The 23182-nt window shown below is 65.9% G+C and overlaps 3 protein-coding genes across 4 annotated transcripts in view; 1 reads left to right on the forward strand and 2 right to left on the reverse strand.

Moving 5' to 3' along the window:
- Positions 1 to 12609, reverse strand: part of LOC137143144 (myosin-10-like) — a 36876-nt gene extending 24267 nt beyond the window's left edge. The window contains exons 1-10 of the mRNA XM_067532769.1: positions 12310 to 12609; positions 6140 to 6505; positions 3412 to 3568; positions 3123 to 3150; positions 2738 to 2840; positions 1658 to 1678; positions 1302 to 1394; positions 991 to 1054; positions 767 to 865; positions 208 to 351 (exon numbers count right to left, since the gene is read on the reverse strand). Of these exons, the coding sequence (XP_067388870.1) occupies positions 208 to 351; positions 767 to 865; positions 991 to 1054; positions 1302 to 1394; positions 1658 to 1678; positions 2738 to 2840; positions 3123 to 3150; positions 3412 to 3568; positions 6140 to 6487 (1057 nt within the window). The 5' untranslated portion in view covers positions 6488 to 6505; positions 12310 to 12609. The remainder of the gene's footprint in view (positions 1 to 207; positions 352 to 766; positions 866 to 990; positions 1055 to 1301; positions 1395 to 1657; positions 1679 to 2737; positions 2841 to 3122; positions 3151 to 3411; positions 3569 to 6139; positions 6506 to 12309) is intronic.
- Positions 12610 to 14480: 1871 nt separating this feature from the next.
- Positions 14481 to 17081, forward strand: IZUMO2 (IZUMO family member 2). The gene is made up of 7 exons (XM_067532776.1): positions 14481 to 14700; positions 15125 to 15199; positions 15604 to 15690; positions 15796 to 15816; positions 16134 to 16214; positions 16581 to 16704; positions 16925 to 17081. Exons 1-7 carry the CDS (start codon positions 14481 to 14483, stop codon positions 16962 to 16964), a joined length of 648 nt encoding a protein of 215 aa, XP_067388877.1. The 3' UTR covers positions 16965 to 17081.
- Positions 17082 to 17319: 238 nt separating this feature from the next.
- IZUMO3 (IZUMO family member 3) lies at positions 17320 to 19986 on the reverse strand. Of its 2 annotated transcripts, XM_067532764.1 has the most exons (7): positions 19585 to 19939; positions 19311 to 19385; positions 18971 to 19060; positions 18689 to 18706; positions 18349 to 18429; positions 17942 to 18032; positions 17320 to 17501 (listed from the first exon to the last, which is right to left on the reverse strand). In XM_067532764.1, the coding sequence occupies exons 1-7, from the start codon at positions 19808 to 19810 to the stop codon at positions 17423 to 17425; spliced, it is 660 nt and encodes a 219-aa protein (XP_067388865.1). In that variant the 5' UTR covers positions 19811 to 19939; the 3' UTR covers positions 17320 to 17422. The 2 variants fall into 2 exon arrangements, with proteins under 2 accessions (XP_067388865.1, XP_067388866.1); XM_067532765.1 differs by lacking the exon at positions 18689 to 18706 and having other exon boundaries at positions 19585 to 19986.
- Between the last annotated feature and the right edge of the window lie 3196 nt (positions 19987 to 23182).

Genomic DNA, 23182 nt, shown 5'->3' on the forward strand with positions numbered 1-23182 from the left:
CCCCCAGATCCTGCCCCAACCCCCCCATCTCCCTCTCCACCAGGTCAACCCCATGCAGGCCCCCAGATCCTGCCCCCCCATGAACTCCCCCCCCGATTCCTCCCCCGTAACCCTCTCCTAGGCACCAGCTGTGTCCTCCCACTGCCCCCCCCCCTTGTGTTGGAATCGGCCCCCCAGTGGGGCGGGGCCGGGGTGGGACTGGCTCACTGTGGATCTCCTCGTGGGAGATGCCCATGATGCGCATGGACTCCATGGTCTCCTGGAAGATCTCCTTGTCCTGCTGGCCCGGGATGGGCAGGAACCCGTTGGACAGGAACCGGTACTGGTTGAACGGCTCCAGCAGCAGCTCAGCTGGAGGGGGGGGAGAGACAGGGACGGGGTCGTCACCACATCCGACCGGCCGCCCCCACCCCACAGGGCGAGCAGGGTCAGCTCCGCGCCCGACTGGCCTTCCCCGAGAAGCCCCCCACGGGACGGCTGTACTGTCTCAGCCTCCAGGGAATGAGTCAGGGAGAGGAGTGGAGTCTAGTGGTTAGAGCAGGGAGGCTGGCACCCAGGACTCCTGGGTTCTCCCCTCGGCTCCGGGCGGGCAGTGGGGTCTAGTGGTGAGAGCAGGGAGGCTGGCACGCAGGACTCCTGGGTTCTCCCCTCGGCTCCGGGCGGGCAGTGGGGTCTAGTGGTGAGAGCAGGGAGGCTGGTACCCAGGACTCCTGGGTTCTCCTCTCAGCTCCGGGCGGGCAGTGGGGCCCACGGGGAGGCTCCGTACCCTTCGTGTGCTCGCCCGCCCCCACCAGCAGCTGGTAGAAGATGTGGAAGGTTCTCTCGTCCTTGGCCTGGCGGATGGCGCGAGATTTCTCCAGCAGGTCTGAGCCCCGGGGCTAAGGAAAGGAAAGGGAGGCGGGGTCCCAGAGCCCCCTGCCCCACACGCCCCACACACCCAGCTCCCCTCCCACCCCGCCCCGCCCCGCCCACCCCCAGCTCCGAGGATACAGGTCTCTATATTGGCTCCAACGATGTAGCCTGCGACATCGAAATTGATCCGGATGAATTTACCCTGGGGGGGGGAGGGTGCAACAGAATTGATATAGGGGAAGAGGGGCTGGAAGGGCTCCTCTGCCCCCCACCCCCAGACCCCTCCTCCCCCACCATCCCCATCTCCCCCCACACCCAGCACTGCCCCTCCCCCTCCCACCATCCCCATCTCCCCCCACCCCCAGACCAGCCCCTCCCTCCACCCCCCCAGGCCCTCATGCTTAGACCTGCCCCCCTGCCCCAGCCCCCCAGCCCGCCCCGGCACTCACAAATCGGGAGGAGTTGTCGTTCTTCACTGTCTTGGCGTTGCCGAAGGCCTCCAGGATGGGGTTGGCCTGGAGCAGCTGCCGCTCCAGCTCGCCCTGCCGGGAGAGGGCCGGGGTCACACACCGGGACTCGGGGCACCGGCTGCGGGGGCAGCTCCCGGCGCCCCCCAGCCCCACCTCTCCCAGCAGGGGGCGCTGCGGGGCGGAGGCGGCCGCGGGAACTTCCCGCACCCCCCAGTCCCACCCACCTCTCCCAGCAGGGGGCGCTGTTATAATCGTGACCCCACCCCCCAGGATTTAGGGGGGGGGCTAAGCCAGGAAAGAGCGGCCGTGGCCAAGGAAGGCTGGGAGCTACTCACGTAGGAGACGGGGCCGGAGGTCTGTGGAGGGGTCGTGGACACGAGATGAGAAGGGAGGGGAACAAAACACAAACAGAACCAAAGGGTGAGTCGGGCCGGCCGGGAGGGAAGCAACCAAACAGGACCAAACGGGGCGACAGCGACACAAACCAGGAATTAACACCCCCTCCCCGACCAGTAGCTCCCACTCCCCTTCTGAGCCAGGGAGAGAACCCAGGAGTCTGGGCCCCGAGCCCTCCCCCCGCTCTAACCACTAGACCCCCCTCCTCTCAGAAAGCCAGGGAGAGAACCCAGGAGTCCGGGCCCCCGGCACTGGGGGAGACGTGACGAAAAGGCCTTTGCCAAAAACGTGGCCAAAAAAAAAAAAAATTTATCCAGCCAAGGAAGCAAAAGGCAACTCAATGAAATGCCCCCCCAAGGGGGCGGGGCTACGCGTAGCCAATCAGAGGGCGAGAACGGGCACGGGCAGTGCATGGCACATCCACTTGGCAAGTGCCTGGCCGGGCTCGGAGATGCCAGCTGGGGGGGGCAGCGAGACATGGGAACGGGGAGGTGGGGGCCAGGGCCACGCTGCCTCTGGGGCGCCACGGCTGGTTACACGGGGACCCTTCGCCCAGCACCGGGACGTGGCTCCGTGGGGTGGGGAGGGGAGGCTGGTTATACAGGGACCCCTTGCCCGGCAATGGGACATGGCCCCACTGGGGAGGAACCCAGGTGTCCTGATTCCCAGCCCCCGCTGCTCTCAGCACTGTGTACCTCCATCCCTCTTGCTCCGGCCCCGACCCCCTTCCCCAGGGTAACACTCAGGACATAGACAGATTCGGGGGCACATCAGGGCAGGGAGGAACTGGCAAGGCCAAGGGGCAGGACACAGGGGTTGGGGGGTGAGAGATGGGTTTATATGGGCAGCTGTGGGAGGGGAGACCCAGAGCTGGCCAGGTGGGCATCTGAACTGGCCCGGGTGCTGAGGCCCACCATACATACCCGTGCCCCCAGTGGGCACCCGCCCCAGCGCCCAGGGATCCCCCCACACACACACACAGGACCCCAGCGCCCAGGCTGGCGCGGCTGGACTCTCACCGGGACGCTGAGCTCCTTGCGGGCCTTGTGGGAGGATGCCACGTGGGCCAGGTACTGGATCACCTTCTTGGTGTTCTCCGTCTTGCCGGCTCCAGACTCACCCCTGCAACGGCACCAGGGCTGTGGTGACGGGCACGGGCCAGAGCCGTCCCCGGTGCCACCGCCCGGCAAGCACATGGGCCAGCACCACATGCACGAGCCAGCAGGGGGCAGTGCTGCGCGGGGCAGGCACACACACACCACTAGGGGGCAGCCCTGCTCTCTCGCGCACACACAAACACCAGCAGGGGGCAGCACCGTGCACACACACACACATGCCTGCACACACGCACCCCAGCAGGAGGCAGCGTCGCACTCGTGCACACACCTGGTTTGTGATACTTACGTGCACAGAATGGATTGATCCTCTCGGTCTGTTGGAAGAGATGGAGGGGTCAGTGTGGTACTGTGCGTGCCGCCCCGCAGTGTCACCCCCCCCACTCCGCCCGCAGCCCCCTCCTGAATCCAAGGGGGGGCTCACCCAGCCAGACATACCAGCCCCTCCGGCTTTGCTGCCCCAGTTCCCCCATTTCCTCATCCCACACAACCACCAGCGAGGACGCACACACAGCGCAGGGCCCAGCCCCCCCAGCAGAGGGCGACAGGGACAGACACACACACACACACACACACACCTTGCAGCATGCTGCGGTAGGCCACCTCCGAAATGGCGTAGATATGGGGTGGCATCTCGTGGCGTTTCTTGCCCCGGTACATCTCGACAATCTGCTCCGTGTAGATGGGCAGGTTCTTGTAGGGGTTGATGACCACGCAGAACAGCCCTGAGTATGTCTGGGGGTGGGGGGAGAGAGAGGGGAATCAGTGCAGGGGAGGAGCAGGGAGCCCGGACGCCTGGGTTCTATTCCCGGCGCTGGGAGGGGGGTGGGGTGTGGTGGTTAGAGCCGGGGGGGCTGGGAGCCCTGGGTTCTCTCCCCAGCACCACTAAGACAGGGAAGCTGATTCCTTCTCGTTCATTTCCAAGCAGGGCAGGCCCTTGGCGTGGGGCGAACACTGAGGAAAGGGGCCATGGCGGAGCTACGGCCGCAGTTGCCCCCCGTTCAGCCCAGCTGGCCTGGAACCCCCTGGGATCTGGGGGGGGGGCAGGACCCTCTGCAAGGCCAGGAAGCCTCCGCTGGGCGTCTGGTCCCAGCCCCGTTCCCTGCCTAGCTCTCCTGGGATCCCAGCCAGCGCCCACCTCATGCCTAATGGGCGCATGGCATCTGGAAACTGGCGAAAGGGAGATCAGGGGATCTGGGGGGGGGTTGGATCCCCACTCCTCTCCCAGAGCTGGGGAGAGAACCCAGGTATCCCACTAGACCCCACTTCCCTGCCAGACCCAGGAATCCCCCCCCCCCCCCCCCGCTCTAACCACTAGACTCCACGCCCCTCTCAGAGCTGGGGAGAGAACCCAGGCGTCCTGGCTGCTGGTCCTAACATCTGTTGAACCCACAGACTCCACCCCGAGCGGCATAATTACAGGCGGGGCCACCCTGCAATTAACTCCCAGCTAATGACAGAGCCGAGGGGCAGCGCTGGGCATGTCTCTGCCCCAGGCTAGGCGAGGTGCCCAGGCCACGGCAGCATGGCGGGGGCAGAGGTGAGCCCATGCGGGGGGCCTAGGAGACCTCAGAACCGGCACAGCTCAGCGCTGGGAGCCAGGGCGCCTGGGTTATCTCCCGGCTCTGGGAGGGGAGTGGGGTCTAGTGGTTAGAGCGGGGAGGGGCTGGGAGCCAGGATGCCTGAGTTCTGCCAGGGAGGGGGAGTTTATTGGGGCTGGGGCCGCATCCAGTTTCAGACCTATCTGTGGGGCCCCACGGGTGGATGACCAGCCCCACGGGGAAAGGGGAGGTTCACATGGGCGGGAGCTGGACCGAAGTCGTGGGGGGCTGACAGGGTCACTCCTGTGGGGAAGGGGGGCCAGCTGCCACCCCCTGGCCCCATCTCACGCTAAGCAGGAAGGGAGACTGGCTGGGGTGAGGCACGGGTGGTGCCATGCCGGGGGGGGCCTCTCCCCTCAGCGCCAGACACCCCCCCCCCCCGCACGCAGGGCAGAACTCGCACCTGGCACTGCTGCCCGCCCAGCTTCTCACCAAACAGGTCAGGCCTGTCTTCGCCGTGGGAGCGGGCCCGGGCACCATGGCAACCTGCCCCACACCCAGCCCGGCAGAAGGGGGGCAGGGATCAAGGCAGCCTTTCTCCCCCCCACCAGCCGCCCCCACCTCAACCAGGGTGTTCTCTGCCCCCACCCCTGTCCTCCCCCCACCGCCGCATCTCCTACCCCACTCTGCCCCCAGCCCCCTTCTCCTGCCCCTCCCCTTGCTCACCCCCCCCATGGTCATGGCTCTGTTGGGGGCAGCAGAGAGATTTGCCGTTGGGGGGCATCACCCCAACACCCCCCCACGGGGCTTTCTGGGGATTAACCCCCCAGAACAAGAGAGGGCTGGACCCACATCAGGTACCCCGGGGCAGGGCGCGGCCACCACTGAAGCAACAGGGCCAGCCCTGACAGCCAGGGGAGAGCGCCCCCCCGCTGAGCTCCCCACCCCCTGCCACCCAGTCCCCCCGCCCCGCTCCCTGCAGCCCAGCGCCCCCTAGCGCCGCTCTGGGGCCAGCATGGGACCCAGGGCACCCCGGGGGCAGGGCAGAGCCTAAGGCCCTGGCTCTGCTCCGTCCCCCGCCCCGTGAGCCAGCCCCACGGAATCCATGTGCCCGGCCCGCCCTGCCCAGGGCCCGGGGCAAAGTGCAGGCCACTCCCTGCCTCCCCCGCCCTACAGACGCTGCTCGCTGCCCGCCCAGTCCCTGCCTGCCGGGACAGGTCAGGGACGGGGCCGGGCGACTCCTAGCGGGGACGCCGGGCGGTGCAGACCGGGGCAGCCCCAGGGTCTCTCTGGGTCCAGGGACACTTGGCAGGGAAGGGGACATGGGGCCCTTCTATAGCAGGGGTGCTGGGAATCCCGGGGTCTTTGCCAGGACTTCTCCCCAGCTTAGAGGGGCGAATTGGGAGCCAGGGGTCTAGTGGTTAGAGCTGGGGGGGGCTTGGGAGCCAGGACTCCTGGGTTCTATCCCCAGCACAGGGAGGGGAGTGGGTTCTAGTGGTTAGAGCTGGGGGGGCTTGGAGCCAGGACTCCTGGGTTCTATCCCCAGCTCAGGGAGGGGAGTGGGTTCTAGTGGTTAGAGCTGGGGGGGCTTGGAGCCAGGACTCTCGGGTTCTATCCCCAGCTCAGGAAGGGGAGTGGTGTCTAGTGGTTAGAGCTGGGAAGGGGGGAGGGCTTGGAGACAGGACTCCTGGGTCCTACCCCCGGCTCTGAGTGGAAATGTGGGGGCAGGGGGTTGGGCTCCCGGACGCCGGGGTCCTGCACTCACGTAGATGAGGCCAGAGTAGTAGCGGTCCTTCAGGTTGTGCAGCACGGAGGCTTCGTTGAGGCAGGTCAGCTCGGCCATGTCCTCCACCTTGGTGAACTTGGGCGGGTTCATCTTCTGCACCTCGTGCTTGGGCACCAGCGCCTGGCGCCCGTTCTCGGCCAGCTCCACCAGCACCTCGTCGCCCCGCTCCTCCCGCAGGCTGGCCGCCTCGAAGCCGTGCCGCTCGGAGGGCACCCACACCAGCCGCTTGGCCGTCCAGTCCGCCTGCGTGGCCGGGTTCCCCACATAGTCCCGGTCCACGAAGAGGTAGCGCTCAGCATCGTCCCGCGGAGCCACTCGCGCTGCCATGGCTGGGAACAAGGGAGCCTGGGGGGAGAGGGGCGGGGTCAGCGCCGCAGGGAGACCCTACAATAACACGCCGGAGCACACCACCACAGGCAGAGCGTACAATAACACACCAGCCGCCGACAGGCCCTCCAATAACATGCTGGACGGACCACGCCGCTGCAGGGAGACCCTACAATAACACACCAGCCCCATGAGACCCTACAATAACATGCTGGACCCATGCCGCAGCAGGGAGACCCTACAGTAACAAACCAGCCCCATAAGACCCTCCAATAACATACCAGACCCACGCCGCAGCAGGGAGACCCTACAATAACAAACCAGCCCCATGAGACCCTACAATAACATACCAGATCCACGCCGCAGCAGGGAGACCCTACAATAACAAACCAGCCCCATGAGACCCTACAATAACATGCCGGACCACATCTCCTCCCTGAGAGACCCTACAATAATACACCAGCCCCAAGATATCCTCCAATCACACACCAGACCACACCACAGTAGGGAGGCTCTACAATAACAAAGCAAACCACGCCACCGCCACCCCCACCCGCAGGACACCCTATAACAACAAAACTGGCCTAGGCCACTGCAAGGGGACCTGCCGGTGCCCCTCGCCCCCAACCCACAGCCCTCCTTGTATTCGAAACCACGAGGCTGGGCTGCAATGGGGGGGCAAGCTGAGCCCTGGTCACTACAGCTGAGACTGGCCAACTCATGACATCCGCCAGCCCAATTCTGTCCCCATGGCAACCGGACACCCTGCACACCCGGGGGACCATTCAGGGACCCAGATGGGAGGGGGCAGCCCCCTGTCTCCCCCCTCCCCACCCCAGGAAGCATGATCCCCTCTCCCAGCCCATCCCCCCCCGGCTCTCCAGCTCCATGGGTAACCCTAGAGGGGGAGGGGCCTCCCCTGTCACCATGTTGTCCCCCCACCCCTGCCCAGGGGAATAAGGAAATAATCCACCTGTGGGGGCTGGGAATTTAAAACTCTTTGGGGAGGGGTTCATTTTTCATTGTGATCTGTCCAAAACTGTTTGTTATTGTAGGGTCTCTCAGGTTCCCGGGGGGGGGGGGGGAGGGGCACATGAGTTGTTACTGTAGGGATTTGGGGTGCCCTGGAGGGATGCGGACACTGTGTTTGTTATGATAGGGTCTCTCGGGACAGCTGGGGCTGAGGGCGCTGGTTTGTTATTGAGCCCGAGTAGCCGCGGGGGGGAGGAGGGGGGAGCTCAGGGCTGGGCTGGCAGGGGGCTGCGGGTCGGGAGTGAGGGGCACCGGCAGAGCTGGGGGGGGGGGGGCTGGGGATTGGATAAAGGCTCCTAGGGTGTGGGAGGGGAGTGGGGTCTGGTGGGTAGAGCGGGAGGGGGGAGGGCCGGGAGCCAGGACTCCTGGGTTCAATCTACTTCTACTGTCCCTCAGTTGCTTTGCTGGGGGGGGGGAAGGGCAGGTGGGGAGGGGGCAGATCTGTATTTCCCCATTCCCACTGCCTGGGAAATCCTGTCCTCCCCCCCTTGCAGGACAAGCCCCAGCCTGCCTTCTCCCTGCAGGTGTTTCGCTTGTTGGGTGCACACGGGGGAGGGCCGGCAACCCCTCCCAGCCCTGCTCTGCAGCTGTGGGGAGGGGGATTTCACCCCCCAGCCATCCCCTGCCCCCCCCCCCAGCTCTAGGGCAGGTTGGAAGCCGGGAACTCCTGAGCACAAACCAGCCTCTAACTCGCCCCCTTCCCCCAGGTGCAGGGACCCCCCCCCCGAGAGATGTCCGGGAGGGGGGAGCACATCCCCCCCCCCCCCCCCCCGTCTCCCGCACACAGCCCCTCCCCCTCGAAAGCCCCCCTCACCTGGCCCGGCGTGCGCAGGGGACAGCCCCAGCTCCGGCAGCAGCACCAGAGCTGCCAGGCCGTGTCACTGATGCAGGGAGGAGACAGCTGGGACTTGCCAACCGCGCAGGCTGGCATGCGGCGCCTCCCGGCCGGCACTGGGGAGGGGAGAAAGCCAGCCCCGCCCCCGCCCAGAACCCAGGAGTCCGGGCTCCGACCCACCCCCCCTCCCTTCCCAGAGCCAGGGAGAGAACCCAGGAGTCCTGGCCCCCAGAGGCAGCGTGAGGCCTGAATACACTGGATTGATTCAGGGCCCAGCACCGCCAAGGAACCAAAAATCCAGCTGGCGGGGGGGGGGGTCCCAGGGCTGGGCTAGCAGGGGACTGTGGGTCAGGAGTGAGGGGCACCGGCAGAGCTGGGAGGGGTCCCTTGCACCGCTGCTTGGCCGTGCCGGGGCTTGTCTCACGGCTGGTGACCCGCTGGGCAGGGCCGGGCCGGGCTCCGTTCATTACCTAACAAGGAGCGAAAAGACAGGTGCGAGTCTCCCGCCCTTTGGACCAGAGCCAAGGCAGGTGGATCCTGGCAGCTCCGCAGGGCAGGGTGCAAATTCCAGTCACCTGCTCCAACCGCGCCCGCCCAGAGCCGGGGAGAGAACCCAGGAGTCCCGGCTCCCACCACCCCCCTGCTCTAACCACTAGACCTCACTCCCTTCCCAGAGCCAGGGAGAGAACCCAGGCGTCTTGGCCCCCAGGCATCCTGCTCTAACCACTAGACACCACTCCCCTCCCAGAGCTGGGGAGAGAACCCAGGCTTCCTGGCTCCCAGCCTCCCTGCTCTAACCACTAGACCCCACTCCCCTCCCAGCGCCAGGGACAGACCCCAGAGATCAGCGGGGTTCCAGCCCTCTCAGCTGACTCCCCAGCCCTGGGAGGGAGCAGAACCCCCCCCAGCCAGCCCAGCCCCCGCTCTCCCTCCAGCTGCACCCGGCCAACCAATTACTTAGCTCCTGACTCAGAGCACGGTGATGGCAGGAGCAGCGGGCATTGCCCGGCGCACCACAGATGAGCCACAGGCCCCAAGGCGGCTAAGACAGCTGGGGAACTCCCCGCCACTGCACCGCTGCCATGTGGGGAAAGCGGCAAAGCAGGGGCCAGCTAGGTCAGCACGTGGAGGAGAGATGGCAGGGATGGATCCGCCGGACTGCCCTGGGGACAGGCCAGCAGGGGGCGCTCTCCCTGGCTGGCAGGGCTGGCCCTGATGCCCCAGGGTGGCGCTAGGGGGCGCTGTGCTGCATGGAGTGGGGGGCAGCAGGGGGCGCTCTCCCTGGCTGGCAGGGCTGGCCCCGATGCCCCAGGGCGGCGCTATGGGGCGCTGTGCTGCATGGAGTGGGGGGCAGCAGGGGGCGCTCTCCCTGGCTGGCAGGGCTGGCCCCGATGCCCCAGCAAGAATCCCAGGGAGACTTCTGGCCATCGTGCTTGGTTCTCACCCAGCTCTGGGACGGGAGCGGGCTCTAGTGGTTAGAGCAGGGGTGGCTGGGAGCCAGGACTCCTGGGTTCTTTCCCTGGCTCTGGCCAGGCCCAGGGCACCAAGCCAGGCCCATCGTGCTGGGGGGGGAGGGGAAGGTGCTCTCAGCATAATTGGGATCTGTGCTGTGGAATGCCAGGAATGTTCCCGAGACCCACAGGCCTGGCAGCATCCCTCCCGCCCCCCCCCCCCCCCTCGGCCTTATCATCCTCTGGAGCGTCTGGCCGGGCAACCCCCACCCGCCTAGCTAAGTGGGCACCAGGGAAGGAGTCTGCCAAAGCCAGGGTAGAGGGGCCCATGGGCAGGGAGGGGGTGAGATACCAGGGTAGATAGTCCTGGGGGGTCTCCATCTCCATGACCGGTCCTGCCCTCAGCCTCTCTCTGCAGGGACCAATTATTCCCCTGGGGGGAAGGTGCCCAGCTCAGGGAGGGGAGCGGGGTCTAGTGGTTAGAGCAGGTGGCTGGGAGCCAGGACTCCTGGGTTCTTTCTCTCCCCGGACCGGTAGGAGAGTGGGACGTAGCAGTTAGAGCCGTGGGACCAGCTCAGAGCCATCCCCCTTCCCCCCCCCCCCCCTTCCAAGTGAAAAGATCAAAGTCCCCTAACGAAAGGCATGGTCCCAGAATTCTCTGCGGCCTCTCCTCTCCCTGCCCCCCCCCCCCAACCTGGCACTGTCACTAAAGAGGCGGCATGGGGGGGGGGAGGGGAGGGGAGGGATCATGCCAGGCCAGCCACACAGGTGGAAGCCCCTCTCCCGCCCCCCCCCCCCCCCCCGAAGCCGACGCTCCAGCCGATTGGTTTGGCAGCCTCCCCCCTAGGACTCACGGCTCCTGCCAAGAGCACGAGGGCCGGCCGCCTATTTTAGGTGGAAAGGGAGCCGGCTGGCCCAGATTCTTGGCACGGGGATATAAATACAGCCCTCCCGCCCCGGTGCCCAGTGCAGCGTCCCTCCCGGAGACGGGGCCCTCCGATCCCCTCCGAGTTCTGCCCGCGTCCCTTTCCACCGGACGGGGGGCGGTCGTTCCACCCCTGCCCGTTCCAAACCAGCGGAGCGCCATCCCCCTCCGGCGCGCCCATCCAGGGAAAGCCCACGCCATCCAGTGCTACTCAGAACCTCACCCGCGGCTCCAGCAGCAGGACCAGGCCTGGGTCGAGCCCGTTTGGAGCCGGCAAAATGGTGCAGGGGGGTGATTTGACACCGTGCAATTCAATCTCGGGTGAGGGCACTTCGGCTGGCACCGAGGCCCGTCTTGGGAGAGTTTATTGCAAAATCCAGACTAGCGGGTGGACTTCTACCCCAGTATAAAAGGGGCCATATACTGGGCGAGTCTATCCCAGCACCTAGACCAGCTCTTCCGTCCCGGAGTAACTGGCTGAAGCCAGCAGGAGTTGTGTGTGCAGAGCAATGCAGGTACCCAAAACAGCACAAAACAGCAGCAAGAACTCAGCCGGGGCGGGATGCGCACACAACCTCCAAACACAAGCCACTGCGTTTGCCTCCGCCGCCGGCCCGATACCTCCGCCGCGTCTACAAACCAGGCCCGATCCCAGCCCCGCTCCAGCCCAGCAAAACAATCACAGATGGCTCGCAGGGGCTGCCCAGCAAGTGGCGAGGGGGCGGGCGCGGCGGCCAGAAATCAGTTCACAAGAAGGCCCGGAGCTGTTGCGCTCCCCAGACTTCGACTGAATTGCCTCCCGTTAGCGCTAAAAGCACCGGGTGTCTTTCCCCCTCCTGGTTCTCCAGCTCAAATCCGTGGCAGTCCCTTCCTCTGAGCGGCACCCAAACGTCTTCCCCAGCCTTCCTTCCCACAAGTGAACTTCCCCCGCGCCAGAGGAGTTTCGTGCCACGCGCCAAGACGCTTTTGCCAGCGTAAGACATGGAAAAATTCCTGCCTTTCTTGCCACGACCAGACTCCACTTTCAGGGGGTTCACGGCGCCCTCCCGGCCCAGTTCCTCTCCTCCAGGAGCTCCAGATCGCAGGCTCTTTTCCCCAGGCTTGTAAACGAAAACCGCTGGTGAGCGGTTTTCATTCCAACCCCTCCCTCCCCACCACGCTTTGGCAGAGGATCTCGCCCGGGAAAGGGAATCATTTCACGGCATGGCACGGCCCCCTCTGCAAAGAACCAAACCGAACTCAGCCTCACCCCAGGTTGGCCCCCAATGGGACCCCCAGGCCAGCCCCTGGGGTCAGATAACGGGACCCCCAGGCCGGCCCCCTGTATTGAATAACGGGGCCCTGAGGCCGGTCCCCTGTGTCGGATAACAGGACCTCCCTGGGTTGGATAACGGGACCCCCAGGTCCCCTGGGTCGGATAACGGGACCCCCAGGCCAGCCCCCTGCATTGGATAACGGGACCCCCAGGCCCCCACCGGTCCCCTGGGTCGGATAACGGGACCCCCCCCCTGCATTGGATAACGGGACCCCCAGGCCGGCCCCCCGGGTGGGATAAGGTGCCCGCCTGCGGTGGGATTACCTGAGCAGGGCCGAAGGAAGGTGTCGTGGGCACCGGGAGGTTTTTAGAGGCCGCCCGGGAGCAGCTGCCAAGGGGGAGCCCCTGGAGGATGCTGAGTTGGACCAGGCTATTTACAAGGCCAAGGCGTGCTCACTGGCCTGGAGAGGCATCTGAGCGATTATGCAAATTTATGTAAATTTATGCAATTAGATTACTGCTTTTTTGGTGCATCCATGGCCCAGCCCCCGGTTGCAAACCAGGTGCCCCCCCGGGGAGAGTGGGGGGAGGGGGACACCGAGAGACCGACAACCCCCCTGCATCAGCCCGGGCGCTGCGCCTCCCGTCCCACCGGCCCAGGCGCTACTGATCGGACCCAGCTGGGGGGACGCGGCCCGGTGCTCTGGTCCCGCCCACTCGGGAGGCAGCCCACCAATGGCAGGGAGGTGGGGCCCCAAGGCCGCTCTGGGATAGGTTGGTGGGGGCAGTCGGGCCACGCCTATTAGGGGGTGGGCGGGAGGTGGCAGTGAGTGGCAGGGGCCGTGACCAATCGGGAGAGGGGAAGGGCGGGGCGAGTGGAAACTGAATGAGGCGCTTTGTGTGAAGCAGGGGATGGAGGGATCAATGGGGCCCATTGTCTGGGGGGGGGGGAGGCAGATACGTCATCGGATCAGCCAAGCGCCCCCTCCCGCCGCAGGCGTGGAACCCAGGAGTCCAGGCTCCCAGACCCCCTGACTCTAACCACTAGCCCCCACTCCCCTCCCACAGCCAGGGACAGAACCCGAGTCCTGGCTCCCAAACCCCCCACCCCCCCAGCTCTAACCACTAGACCCCACTCCCCTTCCTCAGGATCCCAATCTCGGCCACTCTGTGCCTGGGCCCACCCCTGCAGAGGTCCCGAGTGGCTTCCAGCCTCCACCCCACCCCAACCCAAACCCCTGTGCTGGGAACCCGGGCCGGCTCGCTTGCCCCCAAGCCCAGCCCGGCCGCCCAGGATTGCCCTGACCTCTTGTGGCAGATGCGGCCCAGGCTGGCCTGCAACACCTGCCCCAGGCTGGGGTGCTCTCTCTGCCCACCCCAGACATGCAGCACCAGCTGGGGAGACTGGGATCACCGGGGCCAAGCGAGCCTGGGGATTGAGTGGATTTGGCCGGCAGGACGAGTCGGCCTGGCAGCTCCCCTCCCGGGCCTGGCCGCTCTCTGCCATCCCCAACTGGGGGCCAGCTCCCCTCACCGCCCACACAGCCCCACTGCGGTCACCCACGCTGGAGCCGGCACCGTCGGGAGAGAAGCCGGTGGTGCTGGCCTGCGTTAGTGCTCAGCTGCCAGTCTCAGGGGCATGGAAAAGCTGGGGTAGGTCAGAACTCCCCTGCCGCCCTTCGTCTGCTCAGCTGGTCGACCGTTGGCACGCAGAATTTCCCTGGCCCTGTGTCCGGGCAGCGCCTGGCACGATGGGGCCCCGATCTCAGCAACTAGTCTGGGCAGCCCCTGGACAAAGTGTGTGTGTGGGGGGGGAGGAGGGGGGAAACTGAGGCACTGGGTGGGGCACTGACTTGCTCGCTGTCAGCCAGCAGCTCAGAGCCAGGAATGGAACCCAGGCATCCGGGCCCTGCCCCGTCCTGGGTCCTGCCCCGCTGTCCTGTAAAGTCTCCCATGCAAAGATCCTGGGGTTCCTCTGCGGGTGGATTTTGCCTCTGTCCCTCGATTTGACTAATTGCCCCTTCCGGAGTGGAAAGGTGCTGTGACCCCCCCCCCCGAACCCCCAAATCACCTGGCAGTTCCCCTCCCCCCACATACACCAGGGGAGAATTTTAACCCCTTCCTCACCCAGCTTGGGGGGGGGGCCTATGCAATTAATGCCAATTGCGGTGACCTCAGTGACCCTGTCTCTGTCCCCTCCTGGTCCTTTCTCTGTGACCCCAGGACCCCAGCACACAGGAGGGGGCCGGGGGGGGGTGTCATAGCCTGGATGCTGATGGGAGCCTGCCCCAGCCCCCAGAACCCCCTTGGCTGTGTGCGTGCCCGCTGGCTAGAGCAGAAGAGGTGATATGCACAACGCCACCGCACCCTCCATCCCCACAATCCCACCCTGCATTATGATGTCATCCTCGCCCCGAGGATTCTCCCTGGTGCGCCCGCTGCCCGGCACGCTGTGGGGCTGAGAACGGGCAGAACTCGTCACGCCGTGCTACGCCATGGTGCTCCTGACGCTCCTTGTGCTGGGGACCTGGCTGGCGGTGGGCGCCGGGGGCTGCCTGCAGTGCGACCGGCAGATCCGCAGCACCCTGGAATCGCTCCGCACCGGCCTGGTGCCCCGGCAGATCCGCGACAGCCGGCTGCGGGCGCGGGCCCAGGCCCTGCTGCGCGGCATGGAGGGCGGGTTCTTCCGCCACTACGCCACCAGCCAGTTCACGGGCACAGCACGGGGGCCTCAGGGACACAACCGGGGATATCCAGGGGGCATGACCCCGAGCTTCCAGGAGACACAGCCTGGGGACCTCCAAGGGGCACAACCGGGGATATCCAGGGGGCATGGCCTGGGGGTTTCCAGGGGGTACGGCCTGGGGTGGAGGACGCTGCATGGGCAGGAGGAACCATAGGACAGGAGGGATGAGATCTGATCCGCCAGCATAGCCACAAACCCTCCACTGTCCGTCCGTCCGTCCCCACAGCTTCCCCCACCCCCACTGCCCTGGCAGTCAGGGCTAGCCCCAGTGCAGCACTAGGGGTGGCTGTGCTGCAGGGGTGGGGGGATCGGTGGGGGGGGAGCCTCGTGCTGCGGGGGGGGGCAGGGGCTTCACAGCCCACCTGGGACCCGTGTTTTCTCGTCCCGCGCCAGCCCTGAGCAGCATCAACGCCCTGAACCATCGCGTGAGGCTGACGGCGGCCGGCCTGAATCGAAGCGCCCTGACAGGTGACAGCCCCCAGCCCCTGCACCCCACAGCGCCCCCTGCTGGGAGAGCTCGTGCTGGGGTAGCCGAGAGCCCCCCCCCCGTTAGCCAGCCCACTGCACCCCAGAGTGCCCCCCCTCCTTGGAGAGCTTGTGCTGGGATAGCCGGGAGCTCTCCCACTGCCAGCCCCTCCCCCCACTCCTGTGCCCCACAGCGCCCCCCCCTGCTGGGAGAGTTTGGGCTGGAGTAGCCGGGAGCCCCCCCCACACACTTAGCCAGCCCCATGCACCCCACAGCGCCCCTTGCTGGAGAGGTGGGGCTGGGGTGGGCTGGGCTAGCCGGGATCCCCCCCCCAACCAGCCCCCCCATCTGCCCCCCAGCATCCCCACTGGAGTCATCCCCCCCAATCTGTCCCGCCTGCCCCCAGACCAGGCCCTGCTGGACGCACTGGTTGCTTACCGGAGCCAGACGACCATGGAGCTGAAAACGGCTCTTCAGACCCACCAGGCGAAAGGTACCAGCTCCCGGGGGGTGGCCGGGGGCGGGGGCGGGCTGCTCCTCCTCCTCCCACACCCCCCTGTTGTGGGGCTATGATCAGTTTCTCTCTCTCTCTCCCCAGCTTGTGACCCCCAAACCTGTGGTAAGGATTTTTTCATTGCTGCTCGGGGAACAGGGTGGGGGGGGGCCCTTTCCCTTCTGGGGGGCACGGCCCCAATCCTGCCCCGGGGGGAGCGGGGTCTGGCTGGCTCAGCGGGGTGTTAGAGGGTGACATGGGGCCTTTCCCTTCTGGGGTGCTCTGACCCCGGGGAGGGGGTGGCCTGGCTGGTTCAGGGGGGTGGGGAAGGGAGCACGGGGCCTTTCCCCCTAGGGGGTGCCAGCCCCAATCCAGCCCCGGGGGGGGGGCGGCGGGAGCGTCTGGCTGAGGCTTGGCTGGGGTCATTTTCTCCCCCTTTCCAGGCTGGCTCCACTACGAGATCTTTGACTGCACCAGCTGCAGGAAGGCCAAAGCCGTGTGTCTGAAGAGACGCTACTGCCTTGGTAGGGGGAGCAACTGGGGGGCAGCTGGGGGCAGAGGGGTGGGGGGCAGGGAGGGTCGGGGGGGCAGGGGTGGAGGAGCATGACGTCCAACTGGGTCATAGGGTAAGGGGCAGGGAGGGGTGGCCATAGGGGGTGCAGCTTGGCCATGAGGTTGGGGGTCAGGAAGGGCATGGGGGGGTGGGAATGGGGGGGCTCCAGCAAGTCCGTGGGGCAGGGCGGGACACAGAGCTGATGCAAAGGGGATATCATTGACCAGCCCCACGTGGCTGGCTCCGCGCTGGGGGGGCGCAGACAGCAGGGGTGGGAGGGTATTCGGGGGTCCCTCGGGCCTGTCAGCTTCTGTAACATGCCCCTCCCCCATCGCAGTGGACTCCCAGACCCGGCTTTCTCTGCGGTACCAGCCCCCGGTGCCTGGACCGGCCATCGCCCGCACCGGCGTCTCCGTGGTGCTGTGCATGGGTGCCCTGCTCTTCCTGGTGCTGAGCATCGCGTGAGTGTGAGAGGCCCCCGCACCTCCCCAGAACCAGCCGCATCCCCCTGCACCCCTCCAGAGTCGGCCGCATCACCCGCGCCTCCCCTGAGCTGTCTGCATCCCCCTGTGACACCCCCTAGCCGTCCGCATCTCCCACGCCCCCCCAGAGCCAGCCGCATCCCCCGTGAGCGAGCAGTCTGTCCATGCTCTGTCCATCTGACTGTCTCTTGCCCCCCAGGGCCGTCACCTACTGGAGGAACCAGCAGTTGCTGAAGTAGTAGCCCCTGCCCAGGAGGGGCCCAGGCAGCCGGCTGGAGACAGGCCTCAGGGGATGGGGCTGGAAGGACGATGGAGCCGCCAAGGTGGAGATCACAGACAGGGGGCGCTAGCTCCAGCTGTCTGCCCCGAATTCCCCACCCCCCATCTCAGATCCCCCCCCAGGAGCATTCCCTCCCCACCCCCAGCTGGAAAATAAACACAGACACCAAGGTGTTGTGTAGGATCCTGGCTCCCCGCTGCTCTAACCACTAGACCCCACTCCCCTCCCAGAGCCAGGGAGAGAACCCAGGAGTCCTGGCTCCCAGCCGCCCTGCTCTAACCACTAGCCCCCTCTCCCAACAAAGAGTCCGTGTGCAAACTACACCAGTATTTTATTTCCAGGTTTGCAGTGGGGCAGGCCGGGGGCCGGGCACACCCACGGTCCGGGGATCTTGGCCCCTGGCAGTCCCTGGCCTGGCTAGTATTTCAGCCACTTTCCCTGCCAGGCCTGGGGCCCCTCTTCCAACCACCTCCGGTGTCGGCAGCATACACAGTACCTAGGGGAGAGCCGTCCATCAGGGTCTTCTTCCCCCTCCCCCCCCCCAGGACGCCTGGGTTCTCTCCCAGGCTCTGGGAGGGGAGTGGGGTGAAGGGGTTAGAGGCGGGGCTGGGAACCAGGATGCCTGGGTTCCCTCCCCGGCTCTGGAAGGGTCTTATAGTTTACCCCGCATGCTGGGGGGGGTCCCCCCATTCAGTGTCTGGGGCAAGCCTGGAGGGCACCCTGAATGTGCCCCACTTGGGGGTAATCCCAGGTTTGGGGGTGCCAAGGGGGCAAAAGGGGGTGGAATACGGCGTCTGGAATGGGAAGCAGGAAACGTGGGGTACCCAGGGCCACTCTGCGGGGAGGGGGGCTCAGTGAGCCAGACCCCCCCGTCCTAGCCCCCCAATCTGCACACGGCGCCATCTCAGCCCCCCAAGTCCAGGCGGGGTCACTCACAGCAGGGCGGTCGAGACGAGCAGCACGGACTGGCAGACCAGGAAGAGGTAGAGGGTGATCTCCTTCCTCTCCGCATCCCGGGGGTCCTCCACTGGGGGGTGGAGAGGGGGTGAGCCTAGAGCACCCCCCACAGCTGTATCCCGCTGCCCGGCAACTCCCTGCACCCCATTCACCCCACAGCCCACCAGCCCCCCCCCCACATTCACCCCACTGCCCACCAGCCCCCCACAACCCCTGCTGTCCCCCCAGGCCGCACATTCACCCCACTGCCCACCAGCCCCCTCCCACAACCCCTGCTATCCCCCCAGACCCCACATTCACCCCACTGCCCACCAGCCCCCCCATACCCCGCTGCTCCCCAGTGCCCCCATACAAGCCCCCCACCCCAGCCCCCCAGCAGCGGCTACCTCCACAAAGCTCCCCGCCGAAACACTGGGCGTTGATGCGCAGGCAGGTCCAGCAGTCGAGAACCGGCCCCTCCGTCACCGCTGGGAGGGGGAAAGTGGGGCGGGGATCAGGTCAGGGCCCCACAGGGAGCCCCCACCCTACCCACCAGGAGCACTGGCTCTGGTCCAGCCCCAGGGAGGGAACTGGCTGACTCATGGGGCTGGGGAATGGGGCCTTTCCCCTCTGGGGGGCGCCAGCTCCCATCTGGCTCCAGGGTGGGGGGCTGGCTGGGTCAGGGGGTGGGGAATGGTGCACAGGGCCTCTGCCCTCCAAGGGGGGCCGGCAGGGGACCGCACTCACTGCAGTCCTCGGAGCAGGCTGTGGGGGAAGCACAGACAGACCCAGTGTTAGAGTCGCCCTCCCATGGGGCACTCACTGCCCCCCATTCCTCCCAGAGCCCCCCATTCCCCTCCTAGCTCCCCAGAGGGCCCTGCTCTGATCTCGGGGCCACAGGACTCAGATCTCCTCCCGCCCTGGTGCTGTTTGTGTCCCATGGGGCTGGAGGCGGGGGGCCCTGGCTGTCCCTTGGGGGGCAGGGAGGAGGATGGGGGGCAGCCCCCCCATCTCTGCGGGGCACCTTACCCAAGTCGGCGAAGCTCTCCAGGACATCTCGGAGGCGGGTCCGCAGGGAGTTGCGGTGCTGGGCCAGCGTCAGCTGCAGCAGGTGAACCCCTGGGGGACGGACGGACGGAAGGACGTTGCCAGTGGTACAGCCGGTCCCCCACGCGCCTGGCACCCACCCCCGGCGCCAGCCGAGATGGGGGGCAACTATTGCACGGTCCGCTCCCCCCTCACAGCCCCACAGCCCCGCTCCCATTCCCATCCCGCCCACTTCCCGGCCCCTGCCTGGTCCTGTCCGACATCCCTGCCCCCCCGTGACCCCCAGCCTGGACCACCCGAGCCCCCCGACTCACCCGCTCACCTTTCCAAGGCGTCTCCTTGAGATCCCGCAGCCAGCTGGTCAGAGCAGCTTTCACAGACAGCACCCCGCGGACGTCTGTTCGCGGAACGAAGCGGTCAAAGGGGTTGCTGTGTCTGCCCCCCAACAGCTCTGCCGGCGCCCCTCACTCCCGACCCACAGCCCCTGCTGTCCCAGCCCTGGGCTCCCACCCCCCAGCTCTGCCGGTGCCCCTCACTCCCGACCCACAGCCCCCTGCTGTCCCAGCCCAGGCGCCCCCAGGGGAGGGGCCGCGTACCCAGCACCCGGTGGTGTTTGTCTAGCTGGAGGGTGCGGTAGAGATCCTCAAAGGCCTGGACCTGGCGTTGAATTAGGGCATCCCGGCTGGGCACCTCGGGGGGCACCACCTCCCCTAGCAGCACCCCCAGCCTCTGCAGGAAGGGCCGGTCACAGTGCAGGCAGCTGCCCGCCCCCTGGGAACGCAGCAGCAGCAGGACGAGCAGGAGAGAGCAGGATATCCCCATGATCCCCAGCCCCGCTGTGACCTCATCGCCTCGGTGACATCACAGAGCCACAGGGGACGGAGCATTCCCTAGGTGGGGAGGAAATGAGGTCAGAGGCAGAAAAGGAGCTTGGTGGCTGCACAGGAAATGACGTCACAAACAGAACTGGGATCTAATGAGAGGAGTGGAGGCAAAACAGGAAGTGATGTCAGAGGCAGAAGATGGGGTTAAAAGATGGCCTGGAGGCAGAATGGGAAATAATGTCAGAAGCAGACCCGTCATCTGTTGGGAGGAGTGGCTGTAGAACAGGAAGTGATGTCGGAGGCAGATGATAGGGCTAAAGAAGAATTAAGGGCAAAACAGGAAGTGATGTCAGGGGCAGAAGAGGGGGGGCTTAGAAAGGATTGGAGACAGACTAGGAAGTGATGTCAGAAGCAGGAGATGGGCCCGGAGGCAGACTGAGGCTGAGTGGAAAGTGATGCAGGATTGCCAACCCTTGTGCCTGGATCACCATCCTGGGATTTTGGCCTCCTGCGCCAGGAGCTGCCCGTCTCTGCGGGCAGAGTGTCCCCCGGATCCCAGCCGTGGCCCCAGGGCAGCGGGAGGAAGGACCGGGTTGAGATACTAGGGAGCTGGTTGGAAAATGCATTCGAATTCTCATGCAATCGTCAACCTGTCGATTGTGGTTGTGGGATCATTTCTAGGTGTGGGTCCCTGAGTGAAACCGGGCCAATTAAACTCCTCGTTGAAACACTCTGCGAGCGAACCAAATGTTTGCAAATAGTAATAGGAGCAGCGAAGGCTTGTTGAGAGTGAAGAGGCAAATGTGGCCGTGCAATGTGTGGGGGAAACTGAGGCACACACGAGTTTATTAAAAATATTACAGAAAATCCCCCCTTTGTCACAGGAGGACTGAGGAAAACTGGAATGCAATGTCAGTGGCAGAAGAGGAAGTGATGTCAGAAGCAGAACAAGATGGAAACTAATGGAAAAGGAACAGGAAGTGATGTCAGAGGCAGAAAAAAGGGCTAAAGAAGACTTGACACACAACAGGAAGTGATGTCAGAGGCAGCACAGACCGATGGCAGGACTGGAGGCAGAAAAGGAAGTGATGTCAGAGGCAGAAGCCGCTTCTAAGAAAAGGAGTTGACCAGAACAGGAAGTGAGGTCGTGGTGGTTGCCGGGGCGATGCTGGCGCTGGTGGTGCTGGTGCTGCCCCTGCTGGCTCCGGGCGCCGCCCCCTGCCTGCACTGCTGGCCGGACGCCGCCCGCTATGTCCCCTACGATGTGGGGGTGCTGCTGGGGGCGGCGCAGCCTGGGAGGGCCACGGGGCTGGAGAAGGAGCTCAGTGCACTCGTCCGGGGGGGGGGCAGGGACCGCGGCATCTGGGTCATGGGTAAGGGGTGGGGTATGGGGCCCTCCCACGAGCCTTCCCCTCGCCCACCTCCCATGGTGCCCCCTGCCGAGCCCTCCCCCCCACTCCCTGCTCCCATAGCTCCCCCCTCCCCTGCACCATGGCGCCCTCCAACGAACCCCTGACTGATCCCCGGGCCCAGCTGCCCACGCGGTGGCATCCCCTAGAGGCAGCACAAGGAGAGTGGGGGGTGTTCTGGGGGGCCGAGGGCAGCAAGCCTCACCTCTGTCCGTCTGTCCGGCCACAGAGCGGGAGCGCCTGGAGCGAGAAGCCGGGAAGCTCTTCTATCACCTGGACCAGATTATCACCCGCAACCGGCACGGTGAGCGCCAGGGGCCACCAGCCAGGGGCCCAGCCCTTCCTCGGCCTGCCCCGCCTGCCCCACACGGAGGGAGCAATGAACACTGTGCTGGATCAGGGCTAGCCTTCCCCTCCCAGAGCCGGGGAGAGAACCCAATCCTGGCTCCCGGCCTACCCGCTCTAACCACTAGACCCCACTCCCCTCCAGTAACTAAGGGATGGCAGAATTTGGGACTCTCACCTTTTTGACCTGAGCCATTAGCTGAAATTCAGGGTCCTGTGGCCCGTTGCCATTCAGCAGTGAAACTGAGCCACAGATTGTGAAGCCAGCAGGGACTGTCTGATCGTCGGGCCAGACCCCCCTGGCTAGCCCAGGCCAGCACCCCCCCCACCAAGCAACTCCTGCGCTGAGCCCAGCCGCCTGAGTTAGAGCAGACCGGCGTTGAGGGGGGTGTCCGGTACCTCTGGGTAGCAGCAGCCTGGCTGCCTTGCAACTCGAGCACCAGGTCCCGTGCCCCCCCCCCCCGAACACAGCCGGCGTGAGCGCGGGGGAGACGGGTTCTTCGCACACAGTCCCACGCCTGCTCCCGGGCAGCCCTGCGCTCAAAAGCTCTCAGCCAATTTGCCTGGCGCGTTCTCGGCGGCTGGGTCGCTGCCTTCTCCCACGTCGCTCTCCCCCTCTCCTGACCTAGATGCAGCCGAACCCCTGTGGTCGCCTTCCTGGGTCTACGTCCACGGGCAGACCGCACCGTCGGAACGGGAGTGTGTGTGTGTGTGTGTGTGTGTGTGTGTGTGCGGGGGGGGGGGGGGTTCCATTGCTGGAGGAAGTCTAGCTCCCCGCGGGACCGCAACACCACCAGCAGCAGTCCGCTGGCTGCATCCACCCCGGGGATTACGTCGGCCAAGCCTCGGCGCCCACGCAGGCGGGGGTGGCAACGGTTTAACCGTAGCCCCCAGTGGCCGCCCGCATGGTTTTGTACTAGCAGGTCGGCTGTGGGCCCAGCCCGGCCCTTCCTTCCCAGCTGGCTCAGGGACCTGTGGGCCAGCCCCACGCGGCCTGGCTTGACTAAGGCGTGTGACGCCCGGCGCCCCCGGTGGCTGAGCAGTATGGTGCGGTTTAGCAGCCCCCCCCCAGGCCTGTGCTTTGCTTCCTTCAGCTGCCTGGGTCTCTGGGGGCACCAAGGGCTCCCCCCCGCCGTGTTGGGAGGTGGCCACCTGGAGCTGCCAATGAGATTTACTCCCCCCCCCCCATGGAGGAGGGAGGCTGATGCTAGGAGCTCCCTCCCTTCAGCCCCCCCCCTCAACACCTGCACCCCGCACCCCACAACCAACGCCCGTCACCCCCTCCCGTCCCACAGATCCCGGGCGCCTGATGAAGGAGGCGCAAATTGAAAAGCAGAACTTCACCCAGCGCCTGAAAGCAGCGTCAGCAGCCGTCCTGCAGCAAGGTACCCACCGTGCCCCCCGCCCCGGTGCCCCTCAGCCCCTCTGCTAGCCCAGCCCTGCCCCCCTCCCTGCCCTGCTCTGCGGGTGCCCCTCAGTCCTGGGTTCTCGCCCTGGCTCTGGGAGGGGAGGGGAGTCTAGTGGTTAGAGTTGAGGGGGCTGGGAGCCAAGACTCCTGGGTTCTCTCCCTGTCTCTGGGAGGGGAGTGGGGTCTAGTGGTTAGAGTTGGGGGGGTG

Source organism: Emydura macquarii, unplaced genomic scaffold, assembly GCF_026122565.2.
Source record: "Emydura macquarii macquarii isolate MOO-44397 ecotype Brisbane River unplaced genomic scaffold, CSIRO-AGI_Emac_v2 contig_3296, whole genome shotgun sequence".
Lineage (NCBI taxonomy): Eukaryota > Metazoa > Chordata > Testudines > Chelidae > Emydura > Emydura macquarii.